The 18,216-nt window shown below is 50.3% G+C and overlaps 3 protein-coding genes across 4 annotated transcripts; all 3 read left to right on the forward strand.

Moving 5' to 3' along the window:
* On the forward strand, positions 1–2,370 carry ENTREP3 (endosomal transmembrane epsin interactor 3; the record flags this gene model as incomplete). Of its 2 annotated transcripts, XM_053916117.1 has the most annotated exon segments (4): positions 1–584; positions 1,118–1,186; positions 1,293–1,546; positions 1,638–2,370. In XM_053916117.1, coding segments are annotated over 4 exon segments (1,041 nt in total). In that variant the 3' UTR covers positions 1,812–2,370.
* Positions 2,371–4,433: 2,063 nt separating this feature from the next.
* Positions 4,434–13,210, forward strand: LOC128779660 (lysosomal acid glucosylceramidase-like). Its single transcript, XM_053915139.1, has 4 exons — positions 4,434–4,510; positions 11,000–11,133; positions 11,348–11,465; positions 13,089–13,210. The coding sequence occupies exons 2-4, from the start codon at positions 11,029–11,031 to the stop codon at positions 13,097–13,099; spliced, it is 234 nt and encodes a 77-aa protein (XP_053771114.1). The 5' UTR covers positions 4,434–4,510; positions 11,000–11,028; the 3' UTR covers positions 13,100–13,210.
* Positions 13,106–18,216, forward strand: GBA1 (glucosylceramidase beta 1). The gene is made up of 11 exons (XM_024573773.3): positions 13,106–13,269; positions 13,809–13,896; positions 14,139–14,330; positions 14,448–14,594; positions 14,934–15,067; positions 15,282–15,454; positions 15,649–15,886; positions 16,237–16,461; positions 16,852–17,015; positions 17,370–17,486; positions 17,578–18,216. Exons 1-11 carry the CDS (start codon positions 13,243–13,245, stop codon positions 17,681–17,683), a joined length of 1,611 nt encoding a protein of 536 aa, XP_024429541.1. The 5' UTR covers positions 13,106–13,242; the 3' UTR covers positions 17,684–18,216.

Here is an 18,216-nt window from a genome sequence, read left to right on the forward strand (position 1 = left end):
GGCTGGTGCTACCCAGCGCCCCCTGCTGCCCACAGTGTCCATGGACAGCGGGTCTCTGGTGCTGTCAGCCATTGGCGACCTCCCCGGGGGCTCCAGCCCATCGGAGGACTCATGCCTGCTGGAGCTGCAGGGCTCCGTACGCTCTGTGGACTACGTGCTCTTCCGCTCCATTCAGCGTAGCCGCGCGGGCTACTGCCTCAGCCTGGACTGTGGCCTTCGCGGCCCTTTTGAGGACAGCCCTCTGCCCCGGCGGCCCCCAAGGGCGGCCCGCTCCTACTCCTGCTCTGCCCCGGAGGCCCCACCCCCTCTGGCCCCACCCCCCACAGCTGCCCGCAGCTGTCACAGGCTGGAGGGCTGGCCGCCTTGGGTGGGACCCTGCTTCCCAGAGCTAAGGCGGAGGGTCCCCAAAGGCGGCAGCCGGCCAGCTGCAGCCCCTCCCACAAGAGCCCCGACCCGCCGCTTCAGCGATAGCTCAGGTTCCCTCACCCCACCGGGGCACCGGCCTCCTCATCCGGCTCCCCCACCACCACTGCTGCTGCCACGGTCCCACAGTGACCCAGGCATCGCCACCTCCAGCGACACAGGTGAGCACCTCCCTACCCCCACCACCCCCACCACCAAGGTTCAGGAAAGGGCAGGCACTGGGAGTTAGAAGGCCAGTGATGGCCACCAGGATCTGGGACACTGTTGAGGTCCATGAAGAGGTTGAAAGGTGAGTTCACTCCCGCAGTGGACAATTCTTGAGTGCTGACCTCTTAGAAACAACTTCGTGGCTAAAAGAGGATTTGTTCTGTGAAACCAATTCCACAGCTCACAGCTTGGGCCAGTTACCAAGCCTCAGTTTCTCACCTATAAAATGGGTATCATAATTGTACTTCTACCACAGGTACTATAAAATAGTGGGAAATGAGGTAATGCAAGTAAAATGCTCAGCACAAAAAGTGCTCATTATCACCATTATGTGCTGGGGAGGATGCTGCTATGAACGATACTGCCTTAGTCCCTGTCTTCGAGAACTGTACCATCTCTGGGCCTGAATTCTCACAGGAGGGTGGTAGGATGGGTGGGCATGTCCATTGGGCACTTCCATTCAGTCCCTGGCTCCTCTCCTTCCCAGCTGACTTCAGGGATCTTTATACCAAAGTGCTTGAGGAAGAAGCTGCTTCTGTTTCCTCTGCAGATACAGGTCAGGCATGTGGTTAGTGCCCAGGGGTTGGGAGCTGAGGGAGTGCTGCCTGGCCCTCTGCACCTCCCATTCCACCCACTCTGCCTCTCTCTGTCTCTCTCTCCAGGGCTCTGCTCTGAAGCCTGCCTCTTCCGTCTGGCTCGATGCCCTTCCCCCAAGTTGCTACGTGCTCGTTCTGCTGAGAAACGAAGACCTGTTCCCACCTACCAGAAGGTCCCCTTGCCCTCGGGCCCTGCACCTGCCCACTCACTGGGGGACCTAAAGGGCAGCTGGCCAGGCCGGGGCTTGGTCACTCGTTTCCTGCAGATGTCCAGGAAAGCCCCAGACCCCAGTGGAAATGGAGCCCGGGGGCATAAGCAGGTAGGCGTTAGGAAAGCCTGGGAAGGTGCCCGGGAAAGCCTGGAACTTCAGGTTGGGCCACATTGATGTCCTCTCCTGTGTCCCCCTTCAGGTGCCCCAGAGCCCTTGGGGACGACCAGGGCGAGAGAGCCTCCATCTTCGAAGCTGTGGGGATCTGAGCTCCAGCTCCTCCCTGCGGCGCCTCCTGTCTGCCCGCAGGCTGGAGCGTGGTACCCGCCCCCACAGTCTCAGCCTCAATGGGGGCAGCCGGGAAACTGGGCTCTGACGTGGGCTTCTTGCTACATGGAACAGATCCGTATGAATGATGGGCCACAGGCACCAGCTGGTTGGGACCAGCAGCCTCCAGCATTCCCTTACACTGGCTGACACAAAACGAAACCCGCTGTACACCCCAAAATCATCCCTTTCCCTCCTACCTCTGGGGGGCTCCTTCTGCTTGCCTCAGCTCCTCTGGCCTGGGAGAGCTTCTGTCCTGTACTGCATGAGTAATCAGGCTATTGGGGGAGATACCCTGCTTACAGCATTGGAGAAAGAAAATAATCAAGTCCTACCCCGTAGCTCTCTGATTTGCCAGGGGCACTGTGGCCAGAACAAGGCGTGTCCCAAGTATTTAAACATAAAGGGCCATATGCCTGTGCAATTGGGTGGTGAAGCATGAAGAGTCTTAAAAATCTGGGTGGCTTCTCAGCTCCGCCACCTGTAGCTGCATGACGTTGGGCAAGTTATTTAACCTCAATTTCCTGACCTTTAAAACATTGTGAGGACAAATGTTTGTAAAACTCAATGCTACGTAAGCCTTTAATAAATTTTAATTTTTCCCTTCACTTCTGGGAAATTTTGTTCTAGCATCTTGCATAGATGAAACTCTCTCAAGACTGACATTTCTTTCCAGCTGCCACACTGTATCTCTGGTCCTTTTCATGGGAGAACATTTTCTCTTCCCTGCACTTCCTTACCCATTCCACTACCTCTTCCCAGGCACTGGTCTTGATAAAGTTTCCAGCAACCAAAAGGGGACCATTTCTCAACCTCTGAGAAGCACTTACCCAGAAGATCAGTATCTTTCCTCTTGACTTTTTCCCTCTCATCTTTGAAGATGCCCTGTTCTCCTATTTGTCCCCCTACTTTACTCTCTCGGTATCCTTTGCAGCTTTTCCACCTCTGCTGTACTACTTAACACTGGAAGCCCCAGGGCTCTCTCCTTGGCCCTTTTCTATTTTCACTCTGTCTGTAGATGGTTCTACAAAGATCCATGGCTTAAATACTACCTATGTGTTCATGGATAACACATAGGTAGTTGACCTCTCCATGGGCTCAAACCTCCAACTTGACCTCTCTGCTTGGATGTCTAATGGGCATCGCAGCCTCAACATGGCCACAGCTGGACTCTTGGCTCCCACCCCCAGCACCTGGTCCTGTTCCTTCTCAAGAAGTGGCATCACCACTCAGCCAGCTGCGTATTCCAAAAGCTTGGGACTCAGCCTGATTTCTTCATTTCTTTCATCCAACACACCTAATTCTATCCTGAAATCATCCCTGTCTCACCAGCTACCTAGTTCAAGCTACCAATTTCTGTCAGCACCTGAATCGATCTATTTCCTCGTTTCCTAACAATCCATTCTCCACTCAGCAAAATAAGAAATCATGTCACCCTGGCTGGTGCGGCCCAGTGAATTGAGTGCCAGCCTGCGGACAGAGAGGTTGCTGGTTCCACTCCCAGTCAGGGTGCATGCCTGAGTTGCAGGCCAGGTCCCCAATAGGGGGCTTGAGAGAGGCAATGGATTGCTATTTCTCTCGCGTATCATGTTTCTCTCCCTCTTTCTCCTTTCTCTAAAAATCAATAAATAAAATCTTTAAAAAAATGACACATCAAGGTTCCACCAAAATCTAATGTCTTTCCATGAGTATTTAGAATAATCTACAAACTCCTTCTGAGACCACGGTCAGGTACTCCTGGATCTGGCTTGCACAAGGGCCTTTGTACCTGCTCTTTCCCAAGCATGAAACGTTCTGCCCTAAGGCTATTGCCTTCACCTAAGCCAAACTCGGGTCTTCGTTCCATTCCCACCTTCTCGTGAGCAATGTCCAGTCATTTTATCACACTGCCATTTTGTTTTGAGCACTTACCACTATCTAAAATTATCTTGTTTTTGTCTGTGTCGTCCAGTAGAATGTAAGAGAGCCGCAATTTGCTCGTTGCACTGGGCCTAACATTTGGTAGGTCCTTAACAAACTCAAGTTGCTGATGTGGCAGAGGGGGACCCTATGATTTTTGGGATAGCTGCGATACCCTACTCGGAAGGAAGGGGCACTGCCCACAGATGGCGTCAGGCTGCAACGCTTCTTGAATAACTCACCATCATAACAACCCCGCCTCAGGGAAGGTTGGGGTGTGGCCAGGACGGCAAAATAAGGTAGCAGGACGTGAAGCCTGGGGTTCCCAACGGGGCAGTTTCTGGGCACTGAACGTTCCCTATTCTGAGGGTCCCAGAGGATGAAGCCCAAGGAGCTGGACTTAGCTTCCAGGAGCTAGACTACTTGAAGAATTCCGTCCCCCACCCCACCCAACTTCCCTTTCTCCCTCTACAAAGCGTGCTGCCCTGCGTTGGCCGAGACGCATGGGCGTTTCATGACTCTCGCTCCTTACCAGTACATCCCAAATACACTTGCGCACTATCTGGGTTACGGCTGGTCGGAGAGAGCCGTTTGTTCCTAGGAAAACCAATGATACGTGCTGAAGGTGCCTGCGTCCCTCCCCCTGACCATTACAGAGCGAGTCACCGCCCCTTCCTGGCCCCGCCCCACGAGCCCTGAGCGTCTGTCGGCTGCGCAACACCGGTCGCTGCCTCGCTCACACGCAGACTCCGAAAGGCCTCATTCTCTAGCCCCGCCCACTCCGCTTTGGAGACTGCAGTGGGATTTCCCTTCGCCTCCAGTTGGGGTTGCTGTTTTACTTCGCCTACGGTAGGCGTAATGGATGTAGCACCGTTTGGATCTTAACTTTCCCCTCCCGGCGTTTGCACTTTACCTTTTTATCATCATTATTTGTAGGGATGGTCGTAATTTACTAATGAAGAAGAGGGGATAAAAATCTTCGAATTCTCCTTTATCCACTTGCTTATTGAGGGGTGGAGTGGAAATAAGGTCTGTGTAATTTATCTGTTCCCCAACCATTTGACAAGCGTTCACTGAGCACTGGACTAGTGCCGGTCTCTATGCTACGCATCCGGGATACGGCCATTGGGGGTAGGAGGGGAGCGAGGACAGAGTTGGCTATACCTTACCGGGCTTACGCACTGACCCATCAGCAGGCAAACGAATTAGTAGGCCACTGGACGCTGTAGCTGACATTAAACCACTTCTACAATTAATTGTGGTAACAGCTGCAAAAGAGATGTAAGGCTATGAGCTTGTGTTAGAGGAGTGCTGTGTGTAGAGGGAGAGAATTTTTGGAGAAAACGATGTCTGAGATGCGTTCTGAAAGATGAATAGGCATTAACTAGGCTAAATGGAGGTAAAGAGTAATGTATACTGAAGGAAGGGCCTTTATGAGCACTCTGAGGTATGGATTGAGAAAAAGGGGCAAGTCCATGGCAGACTGTAATTGACACCTCCCCACCTACCACCTTATTTCTACACAGCAGCCAAAATGATCTTAAAACTATAAATCTGATCTTGCCACTTCTGTGCATCAAACTCTCCAGTGATTTTCCGTCTTAGGACAAAATTCAGGCTCCTTACTATGTCCACCCAGGCCTACAGAATCTGGCCCCCAACTTTCTTTTCTAAATTCACTTCTTACAATGATCCCTGTCACTGGTTCTATCCAACACTCCCTACCCCTTTATTTTGCTTCATAGTCCTCATGACCATGTGAAGTGATGTGGGTTTTTTTTTGTCTATCAGCCACTAGGACATAAACTCCATACAGCCAGGGACTTTATCATCTTACTGCTGTGTTCTCAGGATCTAGAACAATGCCTGGCACATCGTAGATGCCCAGTTATTGTTTATTGAATGTGTGAGTTGGTCTGGCTGGTGTAGCTCAGTGGATTGAACACCAGCCTGTGAACCAAGGGGCTGCAGGTTTGATTCCCAGTCAGGGCACATGCCTGGGTTGTGGGCCAGATCCTGATGAGGGGCACATGTCGGGCACCTGCATATTGGTGTTTCTCTCCCTCTCTCTCCATCCCTCCTTCTCTGCATGAAAATAAATAAATAAATAAAATATTTTAAAAGTTAAAAAAAAAAAAAGGAATGTGTGATTTGGGACGCACATAGCAAGGGTGCCTAACCCAGTCTGAGTTGTCAGGAAAATGGTACTGATGGCGGTGATACTAAGGCTGAGACCGTAATGATGAAAAAGAAGAGTTATTCATTTTTTTCAAGAGAAGAGAAGAAAGTACGCATCACAGGGAGGAGAGCAGAGGTCAGATGCAATGCAGCCTGTAAGAGGAACTGGGGCTGGAGGTGCAAGTGCAGATGTGAGGAATGAGGGTGGAACAAATATCCTGTAAGCCCTCTCAAAGGCGGTGTGGTGCCATTGAAGGATTTGAGGAGGGAGAGTGGTAGGTTCAGAATTTATATTTTAGTTAGACCGCCCAGTTCTTCTCAGAGAGTGGACTGGAGGTTTCAAGACTGAGAGAGATGTTTCGGTAGTCTAGGAGAAAAATAATGGGGAGAAGGGTACCCGGAGAGGACAGAGTCGAGAATGAGCTCCGTGGGGATATAAGACTAAACTAAAAGAAACAAAAATTTGTCAAGTTAAAAAATGAGCCCCAGATTCTGGGAGGAAGGGGATCCATTTACAGAGAAAGAGAACACTGGAGGAAGAACAGGTTTGGCTGGGGGAGAGGGTGATCTCATGATGGTCCTGCTGAGGCGTCTCTGAGACACCCAGAGGAAAGGTCTGGTGGTCAGAGTCAAGACTGTCACATAGTCAATCCCAGCAGGAACATTGGGATTGGAGGTTGGTATTTGGGCACCAAAAGCAACTAGAAGAGAATCAAAGCCATGGGGTTGTCTCTTTGGAGAGAGCATGATGTATGAGAAGAGAAGACCTAGGACAAACCCTAAGGAACACCCGCAGACAGAAATAGATGAAGCCTGCAAAGGAGAAGGAACAGACAGAAAAGTGGGAGAACAGGCCTGGCTGGTGTGGCTCAGTTGGTTGGAGCATTTGGTCCCATAACCAAAAGGTTGCAGGTTCGACCCCCGGTCCAGTCAGGGGTGCATGACACCCCACCCCCAGTTTGGACACGTACAATCCCTGGTCTGGGTGCAACCAATCGATGCTTCTCTTGCATTGATGTTTCTCTCCCTTCCTCTCTCTCTCTCTAAAAAAGCAAATGGATGCCCTGGCTGGTGTGGCTCAGTGGATTGAGTGCTGGCCTGCGAATCAATGGTTGCTGGTTTGATTCCCAGTCAGGGCACATGCCTGGGTAGCAGGCCAGGCCAGGTCCCCAGTTGGGGGCATGAGACAGGCAACCAATCAATGTATCTCTTGAACATCGATGTTTCTCTCCCTCTCTCCCTCTCCCTTCCCCTCTCTCTAAAAATAAATAAATAAATAAATAAAATCTTTAATTTAGAAAAAAGCAAACGTGTGTGGCGGGGGGAATGTCTTTGGGTGAGGGTAAAAAAGGAAAAAAGAACAATGGGAGGACATCCAGCCAGGAGAGTAGAGTCATAGAAACAAAGGAGAATACTTCAAGAAGGGAGGGATCAGGGCAAGAGTTTTGGAAATGAGGAAACTGAAGCTCGAGACAAGTCAAGTAACTTCCCAATACCTCAGATCTAGTGAGTAATGAAGCAAAGATTTCAGTCCTGCGCAGTCACTGGTGTTCATGCTAAAACACCCGCTCATATTGCTGCTCCTTAAGGAGAGAAATGGTGGCAGCCAGAGGGAGCAAGGCAGGAGGCAGAGGTCTTGGGCAGAAGACTCTCCACTACCTGCAGGGAAAAAATAAACACCAAATAACAGTAACAATAACGCTTCCTGCCACCAATATGGAACTTTACAGTTCTCAAGGCGTGCCTTCACAGACATCATTCTCGTCTGTGATCCTCATCACAGTCCTACATGGGAGGGTCAGAACAGCTAGGGTTGTGCCAGGAGGTTCACAGATGGTATGTATGTATGTATGTATTTAATTTAAACCCATATTTCTGTAGCCTCAACCACGCCCCCTTCATTTGGTCTTATTTTAAGTATAATAATCATCTTCAGAGTTAGCCTCATTCTTTCTGAAGTTCACCACTCCTTGCCTCAAACCACACCAAGGACAGTCTCTGAAACACTGGTGTGGATGGTAACTTCACCTATTCATTCATTCAGCAAACATTGAACCCCCATTCTGTGCTTGCCTCAGAGAAGAGTTCTGAGGTTTCAAAGACTTAGCAATCATGAAATTTGCTCTGCATTTTTATAAACATAAGAAAGACTAAAAACATACCACTGAAATATCTGGGAGGCTGTATGACATGATGACTAAGAGTTGCTTGGGCTTCAGAGTAGTACAGATTTGAAACTAGGCTTGGCCCTGCCACTTATTTAACTTCTCTCGGTCTCAGTCTTCGCACGTGTAACTTGGAGTTGTCAGGCTAATGCATGTGATAAGTACTCAGGAGAGCCTGGCTGGTACCTGGAGAAAAAATATAGGACAGCACATGAGGTATGGGTACTTTCCATGTGCACTGAGCTTTACAATGAATGCTATGGTTATTGTCTAACAGTTGTTTAGCCCTGGCTGGTGTGGCTCAGTTGATTGATAGATGGCCTGTGAACCAGAGGGTTGCTGGTTCGATTCCCAGTCAGGGCACATGCCTGGGTTGCAGGCCAGGTCCCTGTAGGAGACATGTGAGAGACAACCACACATTGATGTTTCTCTCCCACTCTTTCTCCCTCCCTTCCCCTCTCTAAAAATAAATAAATAAAATCTAAAAAAAAGCGTTGTTTAATCAAAACTAACTTTATAGTGGTAATCATTGTGTAGTATGTTCATGGATCAAATCATCACATTACACACCTTAAACTTACAGTGTTATATGTCAATTAAAACTCCATAAAGTTGAAAAAAAGAGTTGTTTACAGGTGAATTCAAGGGTGAAGCCACAGCCTAGTAAGGGGCAGAAAGGTCTAGTCTCACTGGAGAAAGAAGTCCTTTTTGGTGTCAATAATCAGGAGGAGTGGTGTATCTTCAGATCAGAAGCCAGAATGGAAAGGACCGGTTCTAGGCTGATTGGTAAGGTTTAGTCATTCACTGATTTAGTAAGTATTTTTGATCACCGACTCTCTGTTGTGCATGGAATGCGAAAGTATCTTTCTTTGACTTGACCATGAAGATAACAGTGGGACTGAGAGGGGCATCCTCCTTGGGGAGTTGGTCTGAGGCCTAAGGAGCCTGTCTCCAGGGCAGGAATTTGCCATCTGAACCAAGCCTACAGCACGGCAAAGTGCTGGCACGGCAAAGTACTGGTAGAAGTGGGATCAGAATTCTGTTTGAATTTCTGCTTTTGCTAATATTGCCCTAGGCCCTGGCTGGTGTGGCTCAGTGGATTGAGCGCTGGCCTGAAAACCAGAGGGTTGCTGGTTTGATTCCCAATCAGGGCACATGCCTGGGTTGTGGGCCAGGTGCCTAGTAGGGGACATACCCACAAATGTTCCCTGACAGGGAAGGGAACCCACAACCTCAGAATGATGCTCCAACCAACTGGGCCAAGGGCTCTTTTTAGTTTTTTTTAAAGATTTTATTTATTGTTTAAAGAGAGGGGAAGGGAGGGAGAGAGAGAAATATCAATGTGTGGTTGTCTCTCACACTCTTGGGGACCTGGCCCGCAACCCAGGCATGTGCCCTGACTGGGAATTGAACCAGCAACCCTTTGGTTCACAGGCCAGCATTCAATTCACTGAGCCACACCAAACAGGGTTTTTTTTTAGTTTTTTGATGGCATCCTTTGAAGCACAAACACCTTTTATTTTGATGAAGTCCAATTTATCTTTTTTTTTCTTCTGTCACTTGTGTTTTAGAATCATATGTAAGAAACCATTGCCTGTGAGATTCTGTACTTTTCTATAGATAGGATGAGATTTTTAGGGAACCTTGGGAGGTGGTATGATGTGTAATGTAGGAGGGACATGACTTACTGAGAGGGTAGACTGTGGTAGATTGCCTTCTAGCTGGCCCCCAATGATCCCCACCTCCTACTGTTCACACCTTTGTTGAGTCCTTCCACCACATTTACGGGAAAGACCTGCATAACCAATAGGATAGTATAGAAATGATGATGTGTGACTCCTGAGGCCAGGACATTGTGGCTTTTGCCTTGGTCTCTCTTGGATCACTCTCTCTGGAGGAAGCCGTCGGCCATGTTGTGAGGACACTCAAGCAGACCTATAAATGAGTGCACGTGGTAAGGAACTGAGGCCTCCTGCCAACAGCCAGACCCAGCTGACCACCTGTGTTAGTCAGTGGTGCATTTTGGAAGCAGAGCCTCAGCCCAGTTAGGCCTGCTGATGCCTGTAGCCCTGGCCGATGTGTTGGCCACAGTGTCATGAGAAACTTCCAGTCTGCACTGTCCAGCTAAATCTGGACTGACACCCCTGAATTCCTGACCCACGGAAACTAGGTGAGATACTAAATGTTTGTTATTGCTTAAAAATAAATAAATAAATAAATACTAGTGCTTAATCCAAGGCCACAAAGATTTGTTCCTATGTTTTTTTTTTCCAGGAGTTTTCTAGTTTCAGCTCTTACAATTAGGTTTATGGTCTAATTTGCGTTAATTTTTTTAAAAAGACTTTATTTATTTTTTTTTTTAGAGAGAAGAGAAGGGAGGGAAACATTGATCAATTGGCTCTTGTATGCCCCCAACCGAGGACCTGGCCTACAACCCAGGCATGTGTCCTGACTGGGAATCGAACTGGCAACCCTTTGGTTTGCAGGCCAGTACTCAATCCACTGAGCCACACCAGCCAGGGCTAATTTGCTTTATTTTTTAATTATGGAGTGAGGTAAGGGTCTAAGTTTATCTTTTTGCATGTATATGTCCAGTTGTCTCAGCACCATCTGTTAAAAATACGATCTGCCCTGGATCGTATTCCTTGTTTACCGATTCATTTCAGGATAGTAAAGAGTATATTAGAAAATACTTGTTACGGAAAGGGGGCATGAGAGCTGTTGGGCTGAGATCTCCAGGTTGGGGAGAGTGGAGCTCAGAGACAGGGGCAGAGTCGCTCCTCCCTAGCTGAAATCAGCATTATTGTTGTTTTTTCTTTTTTTCCAGGGGAGAGCGCTAACACAGTCCCCCACTACCACAAATTATGCAGTCGAATTTCCCACATTTGGGGAAATCACACGAGTCGGCACATCCGTAGTTTAGGACTTGTAAGCGGTAGGCCAGTCCCACGTTGTTCTGTTGACTCAGACTTCCAGACCTTGGTCTTTTCTGCAGGAATTGAATACAACATCATTCGGGTCCCCATGGCCAGCTGCGACTTCTCCATTCGCACCTACACCTATGCCGACACCCCTGATGACTTCCAGTTGCACAACTTCAGCCTTTCAGAGGAAGATGTCAAGCTCAAGGTCAGCACTCTGGCTTCCTTAAGTCTTGGTGGCATTGATGCCCAGTGTTTGAAAAGCCTCAGGCTAGAGAAGTTTGCAGAAAGACAGAACTTGGCCCCTGTTCTTTCTGTTTTGTCCTGGGGGTGAGAGGGCGGGAGGCTAGGCTTGATGCACTGGTTGGTCCAGTCTGTGTTCCAACTCTGGGTGTCTCTCTCCTTACTACCTTTGTTTCTAGATACCCCTGATTCATCAAGCCCTAGAGATGTCCCAGCGCCGTCTCACTCTTCGCCAGTCCCTGGATAAGTCTTGCCCCGGGAAAACCACCATCGTGATCGTGGGCTCTCCCCTGCCAGGTAAGTACGAAATCAAGTATTGTTGGCCAGCTTGGGAGGAATGAATGAACTAGAAGGAAGTATGGTATAGGCATCACCTGCCCTCCTCCCAACAATGAGCCCTGCACAGTATTTCCTGGAAAAACAGGAAGTCGGAATGGAGCAGATACTGACATAGTGATGATGGTTCAGTTTAGTCCAACAATTCGCCATCTATTCACTCCTTGTCAGGACATCTACACAGAATGAGTAAGACATTCCTTTACTGAACTTCATAAAGAGTTAACTTATTGCAAAATCTGATGCACAGTAGCATACTAGCCACATACACTATGGGACTTAAACCTTACAACACCCTGGCTAGTGTGGCTCAATGGATTGAGTGCCAGCCTGTGAACCAAAGGGTCGCCAGTCCAATTTCCAGTCGGGGCACATGCCTAGGTTGCCAGCCAGGTCCCCAGTAGGGGGCACGCGAGAGGCAACCACACATTGATGTTTCTCTCCTTCTCTTTCTCCCTCCCCTCCCCTCTCTCTAAAAATAAATAAACAAAATCTTAAAAACAAAACAAAACAACTGACAACAATTCTATGAGGTAGGAGCTATTATTTCCCTTTTATAGATGAGAAAGAGGCTTAGAGTGATTAAGTCATTTATTAAAGGTCAAATAGCCATAGGAACCTAGAACAAGAAAAGATCAATTTTGCCTGGAGTGTGTCTAGAAAGACTTCACTGAGGTCATTGTAAAAAGACACAACAAACAAGCAGTTACCTCACCTCCTGTGTGCCAGGCATGTGCTCATCTCAGTGATTCCAGTAATGACCCCGAGAAGTTCTGGTATGGCCTCCATTCTACCAGTTAGAAAATGGGCTTGGAGGGCTGGTGTTGGTCCAGCCATGACTGCGTGTGTCACTGTCATTTGTGATGTGGCTGCAACATGATGGACAGCCCCCTTGCCCCCTTCTCACATCCTCTGAGGATACAGCTTGCATAGCACTTTCCAGTTTCTGAACTACTTTACACAACCTCTCTGTCCTGTGAGAAAGGAAGAGCTGTTAATACAACCTGCACCTGATGATGAAACAAGGGAGGCCTGGAGAAACACAGCGCTGAGGACTTCCTCCCCTCAGTCATGCCATTCCTCCCTCTGCGCAGGGCCCATCCTCCCTGCACTTCCCTGCTTAATGATCCCTGCCCTTTCTCCTCAGTGAAGCCTTCCAGGATAGCTCCTTTCCATGGAGGGTCCCTCCTTGCACACTTGTTACTGGTTTGTCTTTATCTGTAACTATCTAAGTGTCTGACTCCCCTGCTTCACGAGCCACTATAGGGCAAAGATTGTTTTAATCATCTCTCAGTATTTTGGCTACACTATTTTGCACAGTGAACCTCTTTTATTAGTATCAACTTTATTAGTATTACTTTAACATTGTTTCTCAAGAAAGCAATGTGCCTACTGTGGAATTCGGTAACCTCTACCCAGTCCTCCACTCAGATCTTTGATCTAGATTCTTCCTAAAGTTGTCATCCACGCATGCCTTCCAGAGTTTCACAGGGTGTAATTACCAACAGCCCGGAGGAAGCCAGTAGCCCTTTACAAATATGGTTGCAGTTGCTTCACTTCCTGTACCATGTGACTCTCCCGTAGTCATCACATGACCCATCCATTCCATTATGCCGGAATTAACCAGCAAGATTGATCCAGTGTCTGCAGCAACCCAGGTGTCTGTATCCCTATTTTTATTTCGTGGACTCCCTGTCCCCTCTGAAGCTTGGGAACCCTGTAGTCTTCGCATCTTGTGATGGATCTTTCAAGTCCTTCCAGAGAGGTGAGTGGGCCAGGGTTCCCAATTGATCTCTGCTTCTGGAATCCTAGCCATCCAGGTTCTGGAATTCAATGAGTGACAAACTCTCCTTGAACTCAGGCCATCATGGCATTTTTATGGAGGGACAGGTCAAGGGAGAAATGGGTGGGGAGAGGGGCAAAGGAGGGTCCTGGTGGGGTGGACAGAGACTATCACTAACAGAGCACTTGGAGAGAAGGCTGTTACTAGCAGAGGGCCTGTTCCATCCCTATTACAGGTGGGAGCCCTGGCTGGTGTAGCTGAGTGGCCTATGAACCAGAGGGTCGCTGGTTCGATTCCCAGTCAGGGCACATGCCTGGGTTGTGGGCCGGGTTCCCTGGAAGGGAGCATGTGAGAGGCAAACATTGATGTTTCTCTCCTTCTCTCTCCCGCTCCCTTCCCGTTTCTAAATATAAATAAGTAAAATCTTTAAATAAATAAATAAAGGTGGGAGACTAGGCTGCCCAGAATAGTTGAGGGATGGAAAGGGCTTGCCTTCCATCCACTCCTCATTCTATTCTCAGGAATGTCCTAAGGCCCTGGGAAGGGTAGGCTTCATGGCTGCCAGACTGACGGGATTGCTTCTACTTCAGGCAGTTTCATGGGCATCAGGTGAGTGAGTCAGGGAGGAGAGAGGTAGCACCAAGGCTCCCTTCTGTCTCGTGGCACTTTGGTATCCTTCTGGCAGCTGGTGGCAGACTTCAGTATGTGCTCAACAAATGCTTTTGAGTGACGGAAACGAACTTGAGGTGGGGGTCCCATGAGAGGATTTTGAAACCCATGTTCAGTCTCTCCTGACTAGTATGTCGTCCCCCAGCTTCATCATTCAAGCCTTGCCTCCCCCTCCCTCCCAGGTGCCCACCCCTGCATCCCTAAAAGCTTTGGCTACAGCTCCGTGGTCTGTGTCTGCAATTCGACATACTGTGATTCCCTCGATCCCCTGACCCTGCCTGCCTCTGGCACCTTCACACGCTATGAGAGCACACGCAGCGGGCGCCGAATGGAGCTGAGTCTAGGGACCATCCAGGCCAACCGAACAGGCATAGGTAACCACTATACCCTCCACCCCGACCCAGATGGGGTCCTGGAGCTGGTTCACACCATTGGTCACAGGGTTTCTCTCTTGTGCACCGACACCCTCAATTCTCTGAATGTGTTCTCAGGGCTGTTACTGACGCTGCAGCCGGATCAGAAGTTCCAGAAAGTTAAGGGATTTGGAGGGGCCATGACAGATGCTGCTGCTCTCAATATCCTTGCCCTGTCACCCCCTGCCCGGAATTTGCTACTCAAATCATACTTCTCTGAAGAAGGTGAGGAGGAGGGGGACAAGATGACACAGTGCAATGGACTTTGACATGTCCTTTGATCCTGACTTCCACCCATCCAGAAACATTGGGTCTCCTCTTAATGCTCAAATAAGTAAGACTGTCCTACCTGTCTTCCACTGAGTGGCCAGGGACTCGCAGGCTCAGAAGGCCTGTGTTTCACGCAGGTGCCGGGCACCTCAGGCTCCAACCCAGGAGCCCAGACATAGTTTAGGACTTGTAAGCGGTAGGCCTACTCATGTCCGTCTGCTCATGCTGGGACTCAGTTAAGAGTCCCACGTTGTTCTGTTGACTCAGACTTCCAGACCTTGGTCTTTTCTGCAGGAATTGAATACAACATCATTCGGGTCCCCATGGCCAGCTGCGACTTCTCCATTCGCACCTACACCTATGCCGACACCCCTGATGACTTCCAGTTGCACAACTTCAGCCTTTCAGAGGAAGATGTCAAGCTCAAGGTCAGCACTCTGGCTTCCTTAAGTCTTGGTGGCATTGATGCCCAGTGTTTGAAAAGCCTCAGGCTAGAGAAGTTTGCAGAGAGATAGAACTTGGCCCCTGTTCTTTCTGTTTTGTCCTGGGGGTGGGAGGGCGGGAGGCTAGGCTTGATGCACTGGTTGGTCCAGTCTGTGTTCCAACTCTGGGTGTCTCTCTCCTCACTACCTTTGTTTCTAGATACCCCTGATTCATCAAGCCCTAGAGATGTCCCAGCGCCCTGTCTCACTCTTCGCCAGTCCCTGGACGTCACCCACTTGGCTCAAGACCAATGGGGCAGTGAATGGGAGGGGGTCGCTCAAGGGTCAGCCAGGGAACCTCTACCACCAGACTTGGGCCAGATACTTTGTCAAGTAAGGGAGCAGCAAGGCCATGGGACCGGACCAGCAGGGTCTGTGTCTCAGCCTGACCCTGCTCATCTCACCTTCCTCCCTTCTGTGCCTTTCAGACTTGGACCCCTAGCTTTCCCCACCTCACCGGGCCTCCTATTCCTCAGGGTCTTGGTCCCCTTTCTTGGTCATGGTCAAATATACCCTTCCCCTGCCAGGTTCCTGGATGCCTATGCTGAGCACAAGTTACAGTTCTGGGCAGTAACGGCTGAGAACGAGCCTTCTGCAGGGCTACTTAGTGGGTACCCCTTCCAGTGCCTGGGCTTTACCCCTGAACACCAGCGAGACTTCATTGCCCGTGACTTAGGTCCCACCCTGGCCAACAGTACACACCGCAATGTCCGTCTGCTCATGCTGGATGACCAACGCTTGCTGCTGCCCCGCTGGGCCCAGGTGGTAAGGCCCAGGACCTCCATGGGTACCTCAGTGACCCTCAAATTCAGAATCCAAATGACTGGCTTCAAACAGAGTGCCCTCCCTGCCCCAACTCTTGATTGGATTCTTAAGAGCTCCCTGGGCTGGAGCCAGGTCCCCAAGTGGCATCCCTGGAGTGCTGGGGTGGTGGTGACCCCCTCTGGATCGCCAGGGCCCCATGGATCCCCAGGATTGTTACTTCAACCCCCTCTAGTTGCATTCATCCTACTACCTATCTCCCTGGTCCCCTAGTGACTCTTCCAGAACCCTTTGTACAGGGGCCAGGTTCAGTGGCTCCCTTTTCCCAGTAGTCCTTCCCCTTCCTTGTACAGGTGCTGGCAGACCCAGAGGCAGCTAAGTATGTTCATGGCATCGCTGTACATTGGTACCTGGACTTTCTGGCTCCAGCAAAAGCCACCCTGGGGGAGACACATCGCCTGTTCCCCGACACCATGCTCTTTGCCTCAGAGGCCTGTGTGGGCTCCAAGTTCTGGGAACAGAGTGTGCGACTAGGCTCCTGGGATCGAGGTGTGCAGTATAGCCACAGCATCATCACGGTGAGCCACCTGTGTCCCTGTGCACAAAGCAGGCCACCTGACCCTTCTGAGTCTCACCCAAGGCTTATGATAGGCCCTCCTCTCTGTTTCCCCAGCTGGCTTGCTCTCCGGGACATTTTGGGATAGCACCATTCCCTATCTCGCCTTCCCTTCACAGATCTGTACATCCCTTCACCCTTTTTCCAAATGCTTGGGTCTCACTCAGTTAAGAGGTGCCTCTGATTTCTCAGCTTCTCTTGTGATGTCTCCTTCCTCACAGCCTGTCTCCGTAGATGTTAAGGATACAGAGCACCCCCACAGGGCTGAGGCCCCGTAGCCCATCTGTCTCGCCAACTACATCATCTGGGGACTCGGTATGGAGCCTTTGTCTCTGCCCTGTTCCTGCCCTAGAATCTCCTCTACCATGTGGTTGGCTGGACTGACTGGAACCTTGCCCTGAATCCCGAAGGGGGACCCAACTGGGTGCGCAACTTTGTCGACAGTCCCATTATCGTGGACATTGCCAAGGACACGTTTTACAAACAGCCCATGTTCTACCACCTTGGCCACTTCAGGTGAGTGAGCGGTGGGTGGGCGCCCCCACTCCACACCAGGCCTAGCGTCTCTGGCCTTACGTCACCCCGTATGAGGAACAGGAAGGTGTTTAGGGTGGGAACCTTCGGAGAGGCACACCTCTCCCTCTTGCACCATCGGGGCAGGAAATGACTTGAAGGCATCACAGGCAGCCCTGAGCACTGGGGCTGGGAGGCAGGAGGGCAGGGCACGCCCGCAGCCTCACTCAAGACCTGGTGAGTTAGGGCAGGGCTTTGGCAAGGTTTAGGAGGGGATGACTTTTGAGTTGATGGGAGCTACCCTCAGGGCCAGAGGGGCTGGGTTGGGGTCCCTGATGATGCCTGTTTCCACTTCAGCAAGTTCATTCCTGAGGGCTCCCAGAGAGTGGGGCTAGCTGCTAGTGAGAAGAACGACTTGGACACGGTGGCATTGGTGCGTCCAGATGGCTCTGCAGTTGTGGTGGTGTTAAACCGGTAAGAGTGGCAGCAGGGCCGAGGGACTGGGCTGAGGACAGGACGGTGGGTTTGGCTGGGTCACACTCAGCTTCTCCTTCCCCCTCACCAGATCCTCCAAGGACGTGCCTCTTACCATCAAGGATCCTGCTGTAGGCTTCCTGGAGACTATCTCACCTGCCTACTCCATTCACACTTATTTATGGCGTCGCCAGTGATGGAGCAGATATCCAAGCAGACACGTGGGCTCAGCCTGGGCATTAAAGGGAGAGTCGGCTCACATGCTGTCTGTGGCTAAAGAGGGTACGGAAGGGCTGGGGTGAACTTAATTGACGTAAGGCCAGGAGCAGTGGTTTGGGTGACTCACTCTCCCCTCTAGCTGGTGCCAGGGCCTGGAGGTCCCTCGGGAAAGGATTGGGAAGCCCCAGTGCCCCACCCCACCCTCGACCCCTAAGCTTGTGTGTGTGCTCTGTGCTGGTTGCCTGTGGAAACTGGGCGCAAGCCCAGGGTGAGCTCACTGTCTGTATTAACACAAGATGGGGGTGGGGGGAGGGTAAGGAAAGGAAGAGACTAGGAAAGCTGGACCCAGAACTGAGGACTGTTTGTCTTTCCTGGAGATGCAAAACTAGGCCCTTGCAGGATCAATGTCAGCATCAGGGCGCAGGCAGCTAACTAGTCAAGGCACCCAGAGAGCCCCTAGCCCCCAGCTCAGAAAACGGTGGCCCCTTAAAGGAGAGACTGTCTGATCCCA

Source organism: Desmodus rotundus, chromosome 12, assembly GCF_022682495.2.
Source record: "Desmodus rotundus isolate HL8 chromosome 12, HLdesRot8A.1, whole genome shotgun sequence".
Classification (NCBI taxonomy): Eukaryota; Metazoa; Chordata; class Mammalia; order Chiroptera; family Phyllostomidae; genus Desmodus; species Desmodus rotundus.

What these genes read in the sequence shown, in the direction of transcription:
- LOC128779660 (XM_053915139.1), top strand. Translation starts at nt 11,029, where the DNA reads ATGGCCAGCTGCGACTTCTCCATTCGCACCTACACCTATGCCGACACC. An exon ending in AGGAAGATGTCAAGCTCAAG is followed by an intron (nt 11,134 to 11,347) that starts GTCAGCACTCTG and finishes CTTTGTTTCTAG; the next exon opens with ATACCCCTGATTCATCAAGC.
- GBA1 (XM_024573773.3), top strand. Translation starts at nt 13,243, where the DNA reads ATGGATCTTTCAAGTCCTTCCAGAGAG. An exon ending in GGCCAACCGAACAGGCATAG is followed by an intron (nt 14,331 to 14,447) that starts GTAACCACTATA and finishes ATGTGTTCTCAG; the next exon opens with GGCTGTTACTGACGCTGCAG. An exon ending in ATCATACTTCTCTGAAGAAG is followed by an intron (nt 14,595 to 14,933) that starts GTGAGGAGGAGG and finishes TCTTTTCTGCAG; the next exon opens with GAATTGAATACAACATCATT.